General features: G+C 41.5%; 1 protein-coding gene and 1 non-coding gene across 2 annotated transcripts in view; both read left to right on the forward strand.

The window, feature by feature from the left end:
* LOC145417418 (uncharacterized) overlaps positions 1–20,506 on the forward strand; it is a 287,807-nt gene that overhangs the window by 106,674 nt on the left and 160,627 nt on the right. The window contains exon 5 of the mRNA XM_080286100.1: positions 20,249–20,371. Coding sequence (XP_080142226.1) covers positions 20,249–20,371 — 123 coding nt within the window. The remainder of the gene's footprint in view (positions 1–20,248; positions 20,372–20,506) is intronic.
* On the forward strand, positions 158–276 carry LOC145417658 (5S ribosomal RNA). The gene has a single exon (XR_013900523.1). It is a non-coding gene; the product is annotated as a 5S ribosomal RNA (ribosomal RNA).

Here is a 20,506-nt window from a genome sequence, read left to right on the forward strand (position 1 = left end):
GTCTCCGTACCTTCTTTACCGCTGCACAGTTGTTAACTTTATACATGGGTTTTATTCGCCCCTGTGTAGAGTACAACTCTCGTGTGGGAAGGCTCCCCACTTACAGCTCCTCTCAGTAGGGTGGCGTCAAAGGCTTTTCATCTAAATAACTCTCCTGGCCAACGGCCATACCACGTTGAGTACACCGCTTCCCGTCCGATCAGCAAAGTTAAGCAACGTTGGGTCTGGTTAGTACTTGGATGGGTGACCGCCTGGGAACACCAGATGCTGTTGGCATCCCTACGTGTCAAGTGGGGTTGGTGGAGGATTAGTGCCCCTCCCTGTAAAACAATTAACTCTAAGCCCTTGGCCACCCCGTCTGGGATACATGGCGTCTGGCAATGAATGAATGATGAAACTCTCCTCCTCTTACTGGCTCCATTCAACCTCTTTCTCTTCACCGCACTGTTGCATATTTATCCCTTTTCTATCGCTGCTTCAATGGTCACTGTTTGCATCCCTTCACCTCTATGATGGGCACGTAGCACCTGTCTAGCAACAGACTCTCATCTCTTTTCTATCCAACTTTTTATTGCAAGAGTTAACTGTTACTTCCAGTCCTTCATTTATGCAACAGGTCAGCTCTGGAACAGTTTCCCTCTGTCTGTATTTCCTACTTCCTCTGATCTCGTCTTTCATGTGCAGTGTGTCCAGGCATCTTGAAATTGGCTCTCTTTTGTATTGTTTTTGTTTTTTCTGGGAAAGAATAGTTTGCGGGCTCCTGGCCTTTGCTTCCTTCTCTCTTGGATTTAAAAAAAAAAAAAAAAAACAAAAAAAAAAAAAAAAGCTTTCTCCCATGGTCAGACTCATGAACCCTTATGCTCTACTCGCCTTAGTCATACTTATTCTCTTGGTAGTACAGTACCCACGCGTCCAGTGCAGTATTTTTATTAGATGGTACTACCGCACTGGACTAAATCCCTACTGGACAAACAACAGGCCTTATGGGAAAAATGGATAATGTCAGACAAGTCTTGAAAAAGCCCCCCCAAAATTCAGTTTAACTACATTTTGACACAACGAAGATTTCACCAACCTTTAAGGTGATTGGTGATGGGCTTGGGGAGGAAGGGGGAGGGGTTTCCGAGGCTGTAGGAGGTCCTACTGACCCCGTGGAGGAGGGTCTTCAGGATTCGGAGGAGGCCTTTCTGCCAGACAAGAGAAGAAGCTGGGGTGTGTTCACGTGACAGTAATACTGTGGTTTGATTGGCATATCACGAGTCACAAGGTGTACTGGACTGGCGCGGAAGTACTAGGGAAACGTTCCTCGGTGTTGGCCATCTTCCCTTGCGCATGCGGATAGTAGTACTGGACGCAGCACATCAGTACTAGAAAAGAACTCCTAGGATTTGGCCCACTTTGAGCGGCTGATCCATAGCAGCCCAACAAATCCGTACTACAGTAATAAAGTATTTTTTTGTCGACCGAACTGGACCCGAATAGTACTGGACAAACGCGCACTGGATGGGAGGGTACTGTATGATCTACCATGTAGCCACACTTGTTATCTGTAGACATCCCTTTTCCACCTGTTTCATTGAATGTCGTGTTTATTTTTCTTTTCACTTTTTGTAATCCACTCACATTCCCTAACAGTCTCAAAGCCACTGCTCTTTTGTGACTTCACACTACTCAGCAGATATGCTGTAAGGATAATCCTAGATTTATAAGCTCTAAACAATGATTTTATTTGCATGGTTAGAAGTAAATACTACCATCTTATAATAATTTTTCACATTTTAATAGTTTTATTGCTATTATTCTCTTTGAGAGAAGTGAAGTCAGCGAATGTACAGTGAGGCTGGATGAGGAGGAAATGGGAAATATGAGTGCATATATGTACTTGGGTGGTGTGATGAGTAAGGATGGAAGTTTAGAGGGTGAAGTGCTTGATAGGGTGCAACAGGGAAGAAAGGTTGCTGGTTCCTTGAAAGCAGTGATAAGAAATAGGGAAGTGAGCATGGATATGAAAAAGCTACTAAAACACAGTATTGTGATACCAACTCTAACGTATGGAAGTGAAGCTTGGACCTTGTTGGAGGGACAGAAGTCAAGAGTGAGAGCAGTGGAAATGAGTTATTTGAGAGGAGCATGTGGAGTCACATGGAGAGACAGACTGACAAATGAGGAAGTGAAGGAGCATTGTGGTGTGGATGTGGATGTGATAGGAAGCATTGGGAGAAACACACTGAGGTGGTATGGACATGTGGAGAGGATGGAGAGCGAGAGACTGACAAGGAGAGTGTATGTGAGTGAGGTGGAAGGGAGGAGAGGGAGGGAGAGGCCAAGGATGAGATGGAGGGATGGGGGTGGAGAGGTACATGAGAGAGGGGTGTGTGAGCTGGGAGCAGATCAATGAAATGGTGGGGGACAGGGCAACATGGAGGCAGTTTGTTTGTGACCCACCCCTTATGGATTAACCCCTTCTTTACCGACCCCTCCCCCAAATGTAAACATTACGTTTACCCCCCATACCGACCTGATAGCTCCCCCTCCCGTAGTGTGAGGGGTAGTGTATATTTTTTGCCATGTTGAAACTATTCACTCTTTTTTATTTGTTCGTACTCTGATGATCACATAAACCCAGCATGATGTTGGTAATAAAAAAATATTATTAAATAAATCATTGCGGTATATGAGTTTACATATCTTATGCTGAAGTACTGTTACCCAGGTAACTACTGTACAAACTGGCTTGAAAAAAATGTCATGCACAGATGGATGGCTTATTTATTTACCTTGTAAGCTAAGCATGAAGTATGTGGACATACGTGATGGTGATGATGACCTTGACCCACTTGTTGCCGAGAGTGCAGCGTCACTAAGCTCACTACTATTTTCCTCCTCCTTCCTCACTCACATCAACTTCGCTATCATTTTCAGGATCACAGTCATCTACTGACAGATCAGACACTGCTGCATCATCATCTGATACATCTAAATAAGTATCCTCATGAGGAATAAACTCGTCACTATTGGAATTTGCCAGAGATGCCATGAGAGAAAAATATCCTGTACACCCTCTCTCATGGTCAAGTGCGTGGTAACTGACTCTCTCAGGCAGGCCAAGGGGTGTAAATTTTGCCGTATGTCAGCAGAGAATATAGTACGATATCTGTAGTACAAATTATAAATAAAATAATGATTGGTCTAAAAGAGGTTACATCACAGATGAGTAAGCAAGCCATTAGTGCCACCGCAACTCAGTCATGACGTATCTTATGATGTCAGAATTCGTCAGAACTTTGTCACAGTCTTTGTCGTCAAAACACAGAGCTGTTGCTAACACGAGGTCCTCAGACAGCCTTACCGGGCTACCCTGAGGCCCATAAGCTGCCATTCATTAGAGGGTGTACCAGCATACCACGGTAGCAGTTCCGGTGTCCCACTGGTGTTTACTGGCGATGTACGGGGGTACATCAAAACACATTTTCGGTAAAGAATGGGTTAATGATTAATGGGATTAACGCATCAGGCAATAGATTGATTTTTTCTGTTTAATTTATCGAAGCAATGCATTTTGGGGTTAAAACAACAACCTTCACCTGAAGTGAATTACAGTTATCTCTTGTTATTGTCTGAAGAAAGTCTGCTTTCTGCAGTTATCATGCATTTAATGGCTAAATAACTTCATTTTCACACACCTGAGGTGGCTTCTGCTGACAGTGATGGTGCAAAATCTGTGGTTTCTGTTGGCTTTAAGGGATTCAAAGATGACGTCCTACTTGAGGAGTTAATCCCAGGTGGTGACCATTAACTCCACCCCCTGACCTCAGAACCCCTTACCTCAAGCCCTTCTTAGGTCTCTTTATGGTTCGTGATTTGTCCTTATTGTGCCCTTTTCATAATTTTCTATTAGCCTAACCATGTCTATGTGTATTTGTGATAGTTAACAGTATGTATGAATTTAGTGGGTCTAAATTGTTGTAAAAGGGAAAATTTGGATTTACAGGTGGAGTGCCGGGTACCAGTTGGGATAACTCCATATGTTCTGTTCTTCCGGTATTGCGCAGTACCGTTATCACGTGCTGCCAGTTATGCATGATAACCAAATTGTCACTGTACAGTATGCTATAGCTGCAGTGTTCACATGTGACCTAAGCATGCCACACTGTTCAGTTCTTTCACTTCATTCCATCTACTCTTTGTCTTTCACAGCACTGTCAGTCATACCTTCCTTCCTTTCATCCTTAACCCCTTCACTGCTGCACCCCGTGTGATATAACTTTCCCTGCCGTGATGTCATTGATTTTTGCAGTAATTTTGTTTGTACTTTTTGCTTAGATATGGTAACTGGGATCCAGCACATCTGGAATTTAATACAGAAATCTCATTATCCACTTGATTGTGGTAATATAGATAATTGAATTTATTGGTTGATGGCCTAGTCTATGTTTCAGGGAGACAAGTACACTTTTTTGAAATGGTTGTTCAGATGTGCTGAATTGTATGTGGAATAGGAGATGAGATAAAAATGAACAAGTGTATATAACAACGAATCTGTTTCAGTGGTGGTGATGTTCACTTTTGTGTGTGTGTGTGTCACTTACGGTCTATTCAGCCATTTTTTATGCCCAAATTATGCCATTAGTACCAGTCTGTTTGAAAAATGTATTAACATTGTGTTGATGAAAGCCGTGTCTTTCAAGAGAGAGAGGTACAATCTGTTTGCCTGTTAACTGGTTTCACAGTGATTCTTCCATAAAATTACGGTCATATAGCATGAATTTAACTGACTTACAGTAATGCAAAATGTGGGCCCAAAGCATGTAAAACTGACATTCTCTGTCAGTGTGTGGAGTATTTTAAATAGCTGCCATGTTTTGAGTACTAGTAATCATGTGGAAGGACTGGTAGTTTTGTTAAACATGAGACCAGATTGTCTTTATATTATTATCTGTTGTTACCATTATTATTATTGTTGTTTTTGTTTTTGAAAATTAGTCCTTTATTTCCATCCTTCCTCCTCTGTCTTTCTTTCCTTCATTCATTCCTCCTTTTTCTATCCACGGGTAACTCTACACTGAGCAACAAGCCAAATGGTTTCCTGTACACACCAAACCATTTACTATGCTGGGTGGTAACCATATAACCAAATTATTGCACCTGGTGGTTTAGTTGGCAGTTAAGGTGCTCCAGTTGGATTAAGCTGGTGTAGGTTTCTATCCAAGAGGTGGTTGGGGTTTATTGCCGACATACTGTAATATCACTCAGGGATGAGTGAGGCTGGTCACTCTCATCTTAAATGTCAGGACCAACTTGCATAGCCCCGGACTCTTATGCTCCTCATGGGGCAACCCTGGATTAGATGATGAATGAATGAAATTGTTTTTATTATTACTGTTCATTGCTGGTTCTTTGAAAGCATCAATAAGAATTAGGGAAGTGAACATGGAAGTAATAAAGTCGCTGCATGATAAGTAACCACTCCATTATCTGCACGTTTTGTGTCTGATACGCTCCTCATCTGATCGTTTGGCGTTGGTTCTATCATATCCGTATTCAGATTTATTTGTCTGTATCCAAACATAAAATTTCCGACATTGCTGGTTGGGGAGCCTACAGATTCAGTACAGACCCAAACCCAGAAGCTAAGCAAATATGGCTGTCTGCCTCCTCACTGAACGGTCAGAGTCCCCTGGCCTCCCGGATCACTTAGAGCTAACAGCCGCGCGCAACTAATACAGACCCTAACCCACAAGCTGAACAGTAATGGCTGTCCGCCTTACTACCAAATGGTCATAGTCACCAGGCCCTGCTTTCGAGCCGAGCCGCACACTGATAAAACAACGTAACCCACCACCTGAATAGAAATGGCTGTCTGCCTCCATGCCAAATGGACAGAGTCACCTGGCCCCCTTCTCTGGCTGAGCTGCGTGCTGATAAAAAAACACAACCCACTAGCTGAGAAGAAATGGCTGTCCGCCTCCCTACCTTATGGTCAAAGTCGTCTGGCTGGCCAGTAGAGACATGGCGTCACTATGTTCAGTGGCAGTTACCACATGTCCCTACTCTTTGTCCAGCTCCAACGGTTGGAGGAGGAGGAGTTTTCCAACATTTGATAAGTGATAATTATTAGTGATTGGCGATACCAGTGATTAAATTTAGATATGATACCTATTACTTTGTTGGCCAGCATCAGTGGTATCGATTATCGATACCGGTAGCTAGGTAGTTTCGTAATTAATACCTTTTCAGTCCAATTAACCACCTAAAAATTTAATAAATTTACTCAGTGGGCTCAGTCCAGGTTAACATAATTGCAGTAAAACCTCAATATAACGGACTTCAATAGACTGGAATTCGCTTTTATCAAAATTGAGGAGATACCGGACTAAATACTTGTACCTACTGTTTATGAGGAAAAGCCCAATAAAGCCAGAAGCAGTTAGGACTGCCCAACCACTTCAGCCATGTTCACCACAATTAGGTAAATAAAAGACATGTTTATCAATGTACAGTACAGTATTAGTATGTATATTATACCATTTGATTATTGTAGTGAATGTATAATACAGTACAGTAGTGCAGTGGTAGTGAAAGCAGTTTAACCCCTTAAACGCGGCCGTGTACAGTCGTTCCCCCCCGAGTGGCGGGGTTGTATCGCGGTCTGAGTACCTGTAGGAAAATATTCGCCAAAAATCAGAGATTAACCCTAGAACATTATACTTGGTATGGCAGATAGTACTTACATTCAGCTTTCTCCAGAGACAGGTGTTGAGCCTTCGTGGACTACCCAAGGACTTGTGGAGACTTGCAAAGTTGGGTAACCAAATCTTCACTTTCACACCTCCAGCAACCCGGTTTCCCCTCTACCACAGCCTCATTCTGTCACAGTAAACTTTATACTACAACGTAAAGGTAGTTAGGAATCCGTATTTGTACAATAAGCACTGAAAATAAGGCTAAAATCAACGGAGCATACGGCCGACATGCATTGTGGCGGCGGTCTTCCCGTCACTCAACAAACATTTCCATTTTCACAGCTAAAAACATGTATACTACATTATTTTCAATCATATTACTTCCCAAAAGATCACCACGGCGCGCTTTTTATTCTGCCTTATGCCCGCCACTTTATTCTCGTTCCTGTCGGCCGCTTGCACTGAGTGGGAAGAGCTAGAACTCGCCATAATGTCACTTTGAAAGCCTGCAGTAAACTGACGCTAAACAGGGGCAAACCGTGAGAAAAAAAGCTAGTGTTACAACTGGGGAAACAAGCGTTTCCTAGTAGCATAAACTGCTTGTGAGAGGAGAGCGCAGATTTACAGTTCTGAGCGCTCAGAGCGCTGCCATGTATCACAGCCAGGCTGGCCGGGCTGTGGTGGTGGTGGGGGGGGGACTGGGGGAAAACGCGATACTTGGCAACAACTGAGGTCAGTAGTACAAAGGTAAAGTATGCTAGTTGTAGCTAGAGGGTGGTGGTACTGATAGACAATACCAGCTGGAGCCTGCTTGCCCGCGGTTATTCAAAATTGACGAATCGCAAATGCGACGCTCTGCCGTTATGTCCTTTTTGCCAAGCGTCGCAAACGAGACGATCCGCGTTTAAGGGGTTAATAACTGTTGGTGCGATCTGGACTAATGTCTGACATATTGAAAAAAGTCTGGGTTAGCAGGGGGAAATCTGGATGTTGCTTTTATCAGAATTTCACTTTTTTCATAATGGCTTGGTCCCCCAGTTAGTCCGTTATAGTAAGGTTTTACTGTATATGGCAGTTATTTTCGGGGAATGTGACCCCGAAGTCTGACGTTCAGTGCACTAATAAATCTTAAAATTATCATCTCCGAGTGAAGTGGTATTTTTGAAAATACATTTTCATTTCATTGGAAAGTGTATTCAATACTCACAGTAATCAGTACCCAGCCATCAGTGTCGATACTTGCAGGTAAACAGTTAGTATTGGAAGTATCAATATTTTGGCTTTGATACGACCACTGCTAGTGATTACATTAGCCACTAGACCACACAGGATTACTGTACACCAACTAGAGACTAATGGGTTATGACACCTATCGGCCGTTCACTGGGTGGTAAGTACTGTACTTTATTAAAAAAAAATTTCAGCTTTCATCTTCATTTATTTATTTGTGGATTTTTGTTGTTTATGCATTGTTTTCTTAGTGTTTAGCATTATAATGGATACTCCAATATGTTTTGATGTCTGAATAACTGAAAGACAGAAGAACATTCAGCAGTGTCACAATTAGAAGTACTGTACATATAGGTTGGGTATGGGTAGGGTATTGATAGGTAGAATATTCCTCCGTATCTTGATACACTGATGGCTCTGTTACATCAGATAATTGAGGGACTACTGTATTATGATCCCCACTCTTAACATATGGAAGCAAAGCTTGGATCTTATTGGAAGGACACAAATCAAGAGTGAGAGCAACGGAAATGAGGGACATTCAGGTGTCATCTGCTACCTAGCTGTTGAGCCCTAACTCGGTCCTAGACCTGAAAAAGTAACATAAATATTGTGACTACTCTATATGTCTGGATAATCTTACAAGAGTTAGCAACACTGTAGACCATTAAAGTCACTAAAATACTCGTTGATAAAAAATATCACACCCATGAATGAATACTTTTGATTGGTTATTTTGCATATGTGTACATTAGGCTTCCATCTGGCAATCCCTTACACAGTTATTTTGTTGTGTTGTTGGTGAGTTCAGTGCACTTGGCTTTCTTATCTACATTCGTATAATCTTTTTGAGTAAGAATAGTGCTTTCTTGAAGCTTGTTATAGCCCTAGTTTTCTTAAATTTAATACAGTATTTGCCAAATACCGCCACTTGATGTCTGTCTCCATACGTCATAGGCAACCGTCCCCATGCTGGGATATAACATAGCTCACTTTTCGCTAGCTGTCGGTGAAGACAGATGTGGATACGGTTCATTTACTAGACCATTATGACAATTAACCAAGGTTTTGAAGTTCATTATTTGCATGATTCGTATGATGTACCTTGATTTATACAGTGAAGGGGGGGGGGGAAGACAATTACAAGTTAGCCTAGAGTGTGTGATGCTACATGAGCATGATTAAACTTCTTCCTTCACTCTGAGGACGTAAATCATTTTATTCTTTATTCCAACGACTTTGTTCTGCTCAGGGGAGACTGAACTGGATCATGATACAGATCCCCTTCAGTATGAGTATTCTAAATGGTAAAATCGTTTGGCAGCAAGAATAAAACTATGTATATCACTGAAAAGGTAGGCGTCTGACATCACTTTCCCGTTCAGAGCCTTACCTGATCATCATTTGGTACATGTTTTATGATTTATTTTACCATCCCTTCCAAAAATTGAAGGAACATACATGATTCTAAATGGCACTGGACACTTGGTATGACTTCTTTCTACATTATATATTAATATCCTCTTGTACTTTAATTGATGCAGACTGTTGATATTAAAATATACAGTAAAACCTTAATATAATGGACTTCAATAGACCGGAATTTCCTTTTATTGAACTCGAGGAGCTACCGGACTAAATTCCTATATATCAGAAAAAGTCCAATAGAGCCAGAAGCAGTCAGGACTGTCTGACCACTTCTGCTATGTTCACCACAATAAGGTAAATGAAAGACATGTTTATCAGTGTACAGTACAGTATTGTTATACAGTATATATTATACTATTTGATTAATGTAGTGAAGTTATAACGCAGTACAGCACCACAGTGGTAGTCAAAACAATTTAAAAACCGTTCACGCAATCAGGACTAATGTCTGATATAGTCACTACTCGTTTTACGTTGATTCGGTATACAGTAATTCGCTACAATGATAACAGAAAAGTTCCACCCCAGAATCCGATTTCCGATTAATTTCCCGTTATAATGATATTGCCCTTGGAAAATTTCGTACGAAGCACCAGGCACACGCAAGGCAACAGTTGCTTGTCTCAGGCAAGATGGCGACCCCAGCGTGCAGAGCATTGTTTTGGTTCAGTTGCAGTCCCGCCATCCCTTCAAAGCCCTGTCTTTTCCACTCGTTGACGTGTGCCCCCCCCCCCCCCTCCTGTTATCATCACCTCTCAACCAAGCATCATGCTACAGTAGGCCTATACATTGTGCAGCACGAGGCTAACGTTACGCAAGTGTGGTTATTGTGTTGTTGCAACGATTTACTGTAACTGAGTAACACCACCTGGTGTGATAGTGTTTGTTTTGGTCTTGGAGATGACTTGGATCAACACAGGAAGTAATTAAGGTAGGTTGTAATTTTTATTTCAGTGGTAGGTGACTTTGGGAAGCTGAGTTGATGTAACCCCCCTTTTGTAATGTGTTTCAATCTCCTGATTTATGATAAAATCGGTATACGATAAGGTATGACCTGACTTAACCCCATCGTAAAACGAGTAGTGACTGGATCGGAAAAAGTCCAGATTAACAGGGGGAAGTCTGGATGTCGCTTATATCGGAAGTTCACATTTTTCGGAATGGTTTGGGCCCCAGTTAGTCCGTTATAGTGAGACCATACTGTACATATATTTTGTTTCTTCAGTTTTCACATTTTAACCCCTTAACCTCGGGGCGTCACTTTTGTGACGCTTGGGAGCAAGGAATCATACCACAGGGCGTCACTTTTGTGATTCTGTGTTATTTTGAATTCGCCTGGGCTTTCAAGTGGTGGCTTGTATCATCTATCAGTACTGCCAATGTCCAACACTAGTCAGCACTCCTAGTCTCATCAGTACTCCCATCCATTGCCATTCATTGCCAGATGCCACGTATCCCAAACGGGGTGGTCAAGGGATCAGAGTTAATTGTTTTACAGGAAGGGGCACTACTCCTCCTCCAACCCCACTGGACACGTAGGGAGAACGTTATGCCAACAGCATCTGGTGTTCCCAGGCGGTCACCCATCCAAGTACTAACCAGACCCAAATACATTGTTGACAATTTAGCCATTTCTCCCCGTTCTTGACTCCCCTCCCTACCTCCCCTCCATTACCCTATCCTCTCGCCTGCCCAGCCGTGATACGCTAAGTAAATCTTCCCTGGAATTTTTCACTGATTTCATCTATTGAAATAGGCCCTATGCCCTATTCTTGTACCAAATAATATATACAAGAAAGAAATAAGGTAAGTGAGAGTGCCATACACCTAGAATTGGCTAATTATCTCCTGACAACACCTCACGTGCACTCGTTCGCTAATTTTCACTGTTTGTTTCCCCTTGAAATATGCCGTATAATCTATTTTCGTAATAAAAATATATATAAGAAAGGAAGGGAGAAGCCTAAGTGATATTTACATTCTCCTGGAACTACCTAATTTTTGCAGGCCACCACACTGTATTCTACGTAAGTAAATCTTCCCTGGAATTTTCCACTGATTTCATCCATTGAAATAAGCCATATGCCCTATTCTTATACCAAATAATATATACAAAAAAGAAATAAGGTAAGTGATAGTGCCATACACCTGGAATTGGCTAATTATCACCTGACATCACCTCACGTGCACTCGTTCGCTAATTTTCGCTGTTTTTTCCCCTTGAATTATGCCATATAATCTATTCTCATAATAAATATACATATAAGGAGGGAAGGGAGAAGCCTAAGTGATATTTACATTCACCTGGAACTACCTAATTTAATATGTATTGTCTTGGTTTCCTGCCAATAATTTCATTGCTATATATTAGCAGGTCTCACAAGGCTGAAGTTGGCAGTATTGCACTCACCCTAGCCAGGCGGCAGGAGGCCACCACTATCAGTTCACTGTCGTCTTTCAAGGTGAAAGTACGTCGGATTTGCTCCTGCTAACTTCCGCCGCTTTTTAGCCCCATGCAAAGGGCCCTGTGACCTTTACCCCCTACTAAACCTCGTGTGGAAAGAGGTAAAGGGCTGACAATTGATAGAGAGTGACTACGATCTTTCTGGTGAGTAAAACAGTGCAAGTGGAATTGTAAATAATGTGTAAACAGCAAGTGAAAGCAATGAATGTAAATATAAGTGAACAGTGGAAAATAGTCTAATAAGTAACTTCAAGTGACAGTGCATAACACAGTGTAAATAAAATAGAAATGTAAATAATGTAAATGAAATAGAGAACTTAAATAGAGATGTAAATGAGTAGTAGTATAAGAATACGAGTATATATACAAGGAGTACTGAATGTGAAAGTTTCACTCTAGCATGTATGAATACTATGAGTTCTGAGAGTGAAGGTGGTAGTGACATTCACTCTCAGTGCTAGTATACAGGACGAGAAAGTGAATACTACCTATTTTACTGAAAGAGAAATTGAATCCCTACAGTGACAATAAACTACTATTACTGAAGGAAACTTATGGATAAAGACTGTAGATATATATTAGTGTTATATAGTAATAGAAATATAAACTGTGAGTGTTTTTTTGAATAATAAATGACAGAACACCAGCGGCGAACTGGCGCAAGTGGGAAGATCATACGCTCTCGTAATTTTCATTGCTTTCACGGTGTGTGTGTGTGTGTGTGTGTGTGTGTGTTTTTTTAAAGTATGGATTCCAAACTATTTGAGAATCATAGAATAGTGTTTCTAGTGATAATATCAGGCTGTGGTAATCATATTACGAGTTGTTTGGAAGTGTACAGTGGAGACTTCGTTACCCAACTTCAGAGGTCTCCACAAGTCCTATGGTACTTGACGAAGGCTCAACAAACACCCCAGGAGAAAGCTGAAGGTATGTGCCATAAGCATATTTAATTTTATTATTCTACAGTGCTCGTCAGAAGTATGGGGCGCCCTGCGTCCCTCCTGAGAAACAAACCTTTCAACATTGAAAAAACATATAAATAATGCATTTTATTTACCTTTAGTGCTTCGTAGGGTAGCCTTTACGTTTCTTCACGGACCTGAGACGTCTTGGAAGTGAAAGGGCGAGGCTCCTGAGGTGCTGGAGGGGTATTTTGTCCCAGGAGTCACGAATGGCGGCTTCCAGCTTAGGCAGAGAGCTCACGTCCTTCCCTTGGAGACTTTTCTTTACGAGGTACCAGAGGTTTTCAATCGGGTTGAGGTCTGGGCTATTTCCTGGCCAGTCTGTCATGAATGATACCTCACAGTCACGAAGCCAATTGGTGACCGATTTGGCCTTGTGAGCAGGTGCACCGTCCTGCTGAAACACTCGTGCACCTGTTAGCTCGAAGGAGTCTGGTAAATGATCACGCAGAAGCTCCAGGTATACATCCTGATTCACTCTGAGGTTCTTGGGAAGTACAACAAGCTTCCCCAAACCCTTCCCTGAAAAACAACCCCATACCATGAGTGAATCAGGATGTTTAACTGTGCTTTCTACATACCGTGGGTCAAGTGGGTCACTACCTTTGCATGCTCCTCTGTTACAGGTAACACTAAACGTTGCCTCATCAGACCACAACACTGACAACCATTGCTCCTCACCCCAATTTAGATATTTATTAGCAAAGGCAAGCCTACGAATTCTCTGGCTGCTAGAGAGAAGAGGCTTTTTCACAGGCCTGTGACTTGTGTAACCAAGCTCATGCACCCTACGAGACACTGTTCTCACTGACACCTCACCAAACACTTCCGGGTTGCTCTCCTTAATTTTCCTTGCACTCACACAAGGATTAAACTCCACTGCACGTTTTAAAACATTAACAGACCTTGGGGAAGTTTTCCTAGGCCTACCAGACCTCGGTTTCTTTGTGGGAACTTCACCACTGTTTTCCTCCCGAAACCGCGCACACCAACGACGCACTGTCGATCGTGCCACACCAACCAATTCACTAATTTCCTTTGTCTGGTGGCCTGCCTCCTTTAGAGCAATGATCTGGGATATGATTTCACTGGATAGTTCACGGGTAGGTGCCATAACAAAGTTTTGAAGGCCAGAACACTGCGGGACACTCGGTAAAAAATGGCGCAATTTGAGAGGGACACTTGGCGGAGTTCCTCTCTCTCAGGCAGCCCGTGGGCGACTGAGGCGGGAACCAACCAGCGCCTCGGAAGGCCTCAGGCTACCGTGACGTCATGCTCGGAGCTCAAACTTGTGGCTCAATTCTTACCCCCAAAAATGGGTGATTCTTTTTGGGCCATAAGTATTGCGCGCCCGGCGGACAACACTGAATACTTCTGACGAGCACTGTAGGACTAATAACTGATTTTTGGCAGATATTTTTAGAGAGTCTGTCGGAGCGCGAATATGCCCGCGGGAGCTGCAAGAAAAGCAAAACAAGCCCGCGGTTAAGGGGTTAAATAAACATTAAGGTGGTAATTTTTTGCTGAGATGTTTTTTAAATGCAAGCTGTTATACAATTAAAGCTCGGCCATGTAATGTAATTTCATCATAAACAAATCAAAGGGTAGCCTAGCGGCGAAGTAATAACACTAGGAATAAAACTAACTAGTTTTTTTTTTTTTTCCCTGGCACATCAGTGCAAGCCGTAAATATCCTTTGTACATCAACTGATGGAATAAAGATAACTCACTCTCTCTCTCCAGTGAGTGAATTTAAAATCTTGACGTTACCAGGATAGGATATTGGTAATGATGAAGGCTGATAATCAGTCCCTGATTTGATTCGGCAGCCTCTGAATTTGGGTTATCGCACATAATCCCTTAAATTCAGCGTAGTTCATGCTCAAACATTAACATAGGACGAATGAAACAAGCACTGGTCTTTGGTAAACAAGCATGGGCTGTTCTCCTATTCAGGAATGTCCGTTTGATGCACATGCATGAGTCTCCTGGTGATATGTTAAATGCTTAAATTTACAAAATATTAAATTTCAGATGATACAAGGACTGTCAGGACAAAAGTTAATGTTACTAATGTATAATAGGCAGGCCTTGATATATATGAGAGATTGGCTACAATGTCCTGCAGATCAAATATATATAATTTATGCAAAGTGTAGTTGTGACAACCTGACACTTCGGTATTGAGTCTACGATCATAGTTTATTATGAAAATAAAGGAGATCATTCTAATTGGTTATGATTTTTCTGAGTAATATTTTAGTAATTTCAATGGCATCTGCTAGTACTGCATCACACAGTTAGACACTGGAGTGCAAATAATCCACGGCTATTACAAGCATAGCAACCAGCAAAAGGCTAGAGTAGGACTGCGTTTGGAATGACTCAGCACTCTGAAAGTCCCCCCATTAGTTATTTGAGAGAAGTCTATTGAGTTACATGGAAAGACAGCCTGAAAGATGAAAAAGAGCATTGTGGTATGAAAGTGGATGTGATTGTAAGCATTAGGAGATGATGGAGAAGAGTGTGTGTGATGTGCAGAGGGTGGGAGATGGAGAGGGAGACTGAGGATAAGATGGAGGGATGGAGTGGAGAGGTATGTGAAAGAGGGGGGGTGTAGGTTGGGAGGAGGGCAGTGAAATGGCAGGGGACAGGACGATGTGGAGGCAGTTCGTTGGTGGCCACCTCTTATGGGATTAAGGCTTCTGCCTGTACAGTGAGTCTTCAATATATGAAAGGGATAGGGACCAAAAATAACTTTCGTAATCCAAAATTTTGTATATCGGAACAATTTTCCCCATTGAACTATACATAGAAATGGGGGGGATGCATCCCAGGACCCCCTCGGACCCCCCACCTAAACTTTACCCCTTCTATTTTGAAGTAAGTAATACCTGTAGAAGTAAGTAATACATGTAGATGTATAGAACAAGTTGGCCATTTTCTTGTACGTCTCCTTTTTCTTGGTCACAGTCCCAATGGTGGAAGCTGCAAGGCCTAAAGCATGCCCAATCCGAGACTCCTTGCCCCTCCTCGTGGCAACTTATAATTTCCAATTTCCTCTCCAGAGTTAGAGTATGGTGCTGCTGCTTCTTTGCAGTGGGCTCCTCCGATGCTGGAGATGATGCAGGGCACTTGGGAGGCATGTCTGAACGGTACAAAAAGGTGTAGAGCTGCGAAAGTATCCTCACGTACAGCAAATCTGCGAGGAGGGATGTGGACTCGGTTCTGGGACAATTTGCCGTGATGTCAATTTGCTATCAAAACATGGACGATTCCCCGTCAGGACAATTCGCACCCCAGACGATTCCCCGTCATTCTATAAATATACTTAATATTAATTGATTAATACTATAATTTCATGGGGAACTATCAAGGTCTATCTTCATTCAACAGCGTAGGCTTTGGATATTATTTGTAATTTGCACTTACAGTCAATAATTAACTTGCTTCTGCCTCGCTGTAGTCGACTTTGAATTTCTCCCATAGCTGTCTTCAGTAATTTTTGGATGCAGTTGGTTGAGATTGATTGATTAGCTGAGAATGTAGACGTAATATGAAGATTATTCGTATAATTTTAGAGTATGTCAATCGTTCACTTGATCTTCAGTAATTTTTATTGTAATTTTTGGATGCAGTTGGTTAAGATTGATTAGTTAGCTGAGTATGTAGACGTAATATGAAGATTATTTGTATATTTTTAGGGTATGTTGATCGTTCACTTGAGGTTTTTAGGAATTTATATAAATGCCAAAGTCTCATATGTAGCCTTATGTTAAATGATGAAGTGAAACATCATACGTCACCAGATTCACGTTTCAGTATATTTATATTTTTTCCATTAATACCAACTATTTGATGCCATATTTTATATTTATAATAAAAAGAATAAACCACCATCGCCTTTGTAACTCATATAAATCGAAAACTAATATACACTGTACTTGCTAACTAAACTGACATGTAAATAAATGATGGGGAATTGACCTGATGACGAATTGTCCCGAAATCGTAGACTCATCTGAGAAACATGCGAAAAACTGTTTACTAGAGAGGGGTTAGTTCTTTTCCTTGCTACAAGTGAGCGCCCATTTTGAATTTTTCGCATTTCCTTTCGTATAATTGAGAGAGATGCTTTCATATTGTGGAATTTGTCCTATATTCATCGCTTTCATAACATCGAAAATTCATACTTCGGGTTTTCGTTTATCAAGAACTCACTGTAGTTAGATAGATAGGTTATTGCTATTATTATTACTATTGTTATTAGAGATGTACCGATGTGCCGGTATTGGTATCGGTGGTATCGGCCCATTTTTAGAGTACCGGAATCGGCATTGACTGATTTTCTGTCGATACTACTGATACTTAATTAAAAGGCATTCAGTGAGTGGCATATCACTCGCTGGAAGTTATTTTGTTAAATACTGTGGAATATTATATGTATTATCCAGTTATTTAGTGTCATATTACTGTATTTTGAGTACATGGTGTGTAGTAATACAGTACATTCTTTGGTAATGAGCCACATCTGCCACCATGGACATGTACGAGACAGGTTGGTAGCCTCGCATCAGCGGCTCAGGCCCTGCCACAGCCCTCAGACAGCAAGCACCCCCCTCCCCCCTCTGGTATCGGAATCGGTCCAATTTTATTATATCGGTATCGGTCAAAATTTTGATATCAATACCTCTCTAATTATTATTATTATTATTTTGTGGTAGATGGGGGCACTCACCATCCACTCACTCAGTGTAGTGCTGATCTCAGGTGTCTGCCCTTTCCCCTCCTCCATCCTTCTTTCCTTCCATTCTCTTCTGTCTTTCTTTCCTTCAATCTTTCCTTGTCCTTCTGCCTATGGGTGACTTTACACTCCCTCTTCCATCTTTCTTTCCTTCATTCTTTCCTCCTCCTTCTGCCTGTGGGTGACTCTACACTGAGTGACAAGCCAAATGGTTTCCTGTACACCAGGAAACCATTTACTATGCTGGGTGGTAACCATATAACCAAATTTTGGCACCTGGTGGTTTAGTGGGTAATTATTGCGCTCCAATCAGATTGAGCCGATGAAGATTTAAATCCAAGGGGTGATTGGTGTTGATTGCTTGCGTAATGCCACTCAGGGATGAGTGAGGCTGGTCACTCTCATCTTAAATGTCAGGACCAACTGCCTAGCCCTGGGCTCCTATGCTTCTCATGGGGCAACATAGGATTGGATGGTGGATGGATGGATTATTATTATTATTATTATTATTCGGTATCGGTAGTTGTATCGGTATTGGTCCAATTTTGTGGTATCGGTCAAAATTTTGGTATCGGTCAAAATTTTGGTATCGGTACATCTCTGATGATGATGATGATTATTATTATTATTATTATTACAGTATTATTATAGTTTACCACGGGGCATGTGCAATAATAAGCTGATTGGCCTTATCTATCCCTAGTTGGGGTGGAAAGATCAATTTTTGGCACAGAGATACTAAAAGTGATCCTTCCACTTCAAGAATATTGATAGGACTACCCACCATACATTAAATGGAAATCCATCCATAGGTAATGCTGTCCGTCTGCTTCTAAATTACGGTAATCAGAATTGGGGAACCCGAGGTGACCATGTGTTTTATGAGAGGCTGACTAGGAAATAGCTATTGACTGATTACTGGAATATCCCACTCAAAATCAGACATCACTTTGAACCAAAGTGTGTCGTAATTAACCACAGTAGGATGTGTACATTACAGTTCTGAATAATGATTGCTATTATTTAAGGTCAAAGTTGCAGACATTAAGTGCTGTCTGTGAGCAGTGACATAAGCTGGTCAGCTGTTCACTGGGTGGGGAAACACAAAAGTAAAACATTGTAACATCATATTGTCTGTGCCTTGCAGTTTTGAACAGTATTTTATATATTTCTTTGTTTATCATATGGTAGATGGTGGTGACCATCATCCACTCACTTGATGTAGTGCTGCCTACTTCTTCCTTAGCTTTTATCATTCTTTGTCTGTGCCTGCCCTCCTCTCTTCCTATTTCTCCCATCTTTCCTGCCACTTCATATTGCTTTTCTTTCCTTTACAGGTGGCTTTACATTGAGTGACAATCCAAATGGTTTCCTGTAAGCCAAGAAACCATTTACAACGCTGGGTGGTAACCATATAACTAAACCATACGTGTTCCTTACGTGTCAGCAGGTGGGATGGTGGAGGGTTAGTGCCCCTCCCTGTTAAACAAGTAACTCAAGAGTCAAATGGCCACTCCTTACAGGATTATGGCATCTGGCAATAGATAGATAGATAGATGGATAGATAGATTTATTAGCTCAGAAATGACATTATTATATGTGTGCACCAGGTTACTTAAATATTTAGTCCATGGCATGCAACATATCCCACTTGAGTCACCTCAGGGGACATGCGTCCTACATCATTTGAGTGAGATTTTAAGCAACACATCATGAAGTTTCTCAAAGGAGCAAAGTCATGCAGTTTTTCTGGGATATTTGGCTGTCTGCCTCATATCCCCACCCTCTAGGTTGAGCCCAGAAATGTACTTGTAACAGACTACTATGAATGAAACTCATGCACTTCATGATCCATTTACCATGGTGTTAGCACCCAAGGAAGGCTCAAACCTGTCTTGAAAAAATGTATTTTGATAAAAAAGCAAGGCTGGCAGTGGTCAAAGGAAGAGAGAGAAAGATTAAGTAATTAAATAAATTATTGAAAGTAGCACGTCACAGTCAAGATATTGCATATTCAGCCAAGTGGCAACTCACTGAGGCTTTGACAGGAGTAAATCTCCTTTGCATAGTTGGTAGTTTCCTGGTAACTAGGAAATTTAGAGCCAAAGTAACTGTAACTGTAGTGAGTTGAGTAAAAATATTTCATGGCTAGGTGTGTAATACCATCGCCAAGATAGTGACTTACATTTGAAGTTATTTTGCACTGGTTGTTAGAGTGGCAACATTGTTGCACCATGGAACCTGTTTTGCAACACCCCTGCTGCAGTCCCTGAGTTAACCAGTTTCTTACAAACACATTTTTGTTGCTTGTTACTAAGCACGTAGCCATATTTCATTCTTTCTCGTGGTAGTACCTCCCAAGTCAATGGCAGCCTTCCCCCTATTAAAAATATGTATAATGCACATGGATGATTTGCCTGTAAGACATTGCAGAGAATTTCAGAGGTTTGAATGAAGAGTGATAGGATGTGTGGCCCATTCTGCTGGACACTGTTGATACTTTTCTATGCCTTCATACATCTTGATTCTGGAACCTAACCACCATATATGATCTTGAGTTGGTAGGTAAAATGGTTAGGATGATAATGACTTTCATATTTTGAGTTGGGAGTTGGTAGGTAAAATGGTTAGGATGATAATGACTTTCATATTTTGAGTTGGGAGTTGGTAGGTAAAATGGTTAGGATGATAATGACTTTTATTTTTAGAAATATGATAAGTTTTGATGTTTCAGACCCAGATAATTGATCAAGGTGATGGGTCAGAAAATGATTGGGGCTGCATTTACACAGTGCTTCTGTTCCCTCTGAGACTCTCCTTTGATGCACTGAGCCCTATTGAGAGTCATATCTGTAATGTAAGTATCAGCATTTTAAAGGTGTGAGTGTCTTACAGTTTGTTTTGTTTGACTTCTTTTGCACAGGTGCAAATATTCACTAGTGGTGGCTGTTTCTTGTATCATAGTTGTGTATAGATGTAAAATTGACCCCTA

Source organism: Coenobita brevimanus, chromosome 110 (assembly GCF_032717465.1).
Source record: "Coenobita brevimanus isolate Jiangsu-jjx chromosome 110, ASM3271746v2, whole genome shotgun sequence".
Classification (NCBI taxonomy): domain Eukaryota; kingdom Metazoa; phylum Arthropoda; class Malacostraca; order Decapoda; family Coenobitidae; genus Coenobita; species Coenobita brevimanus.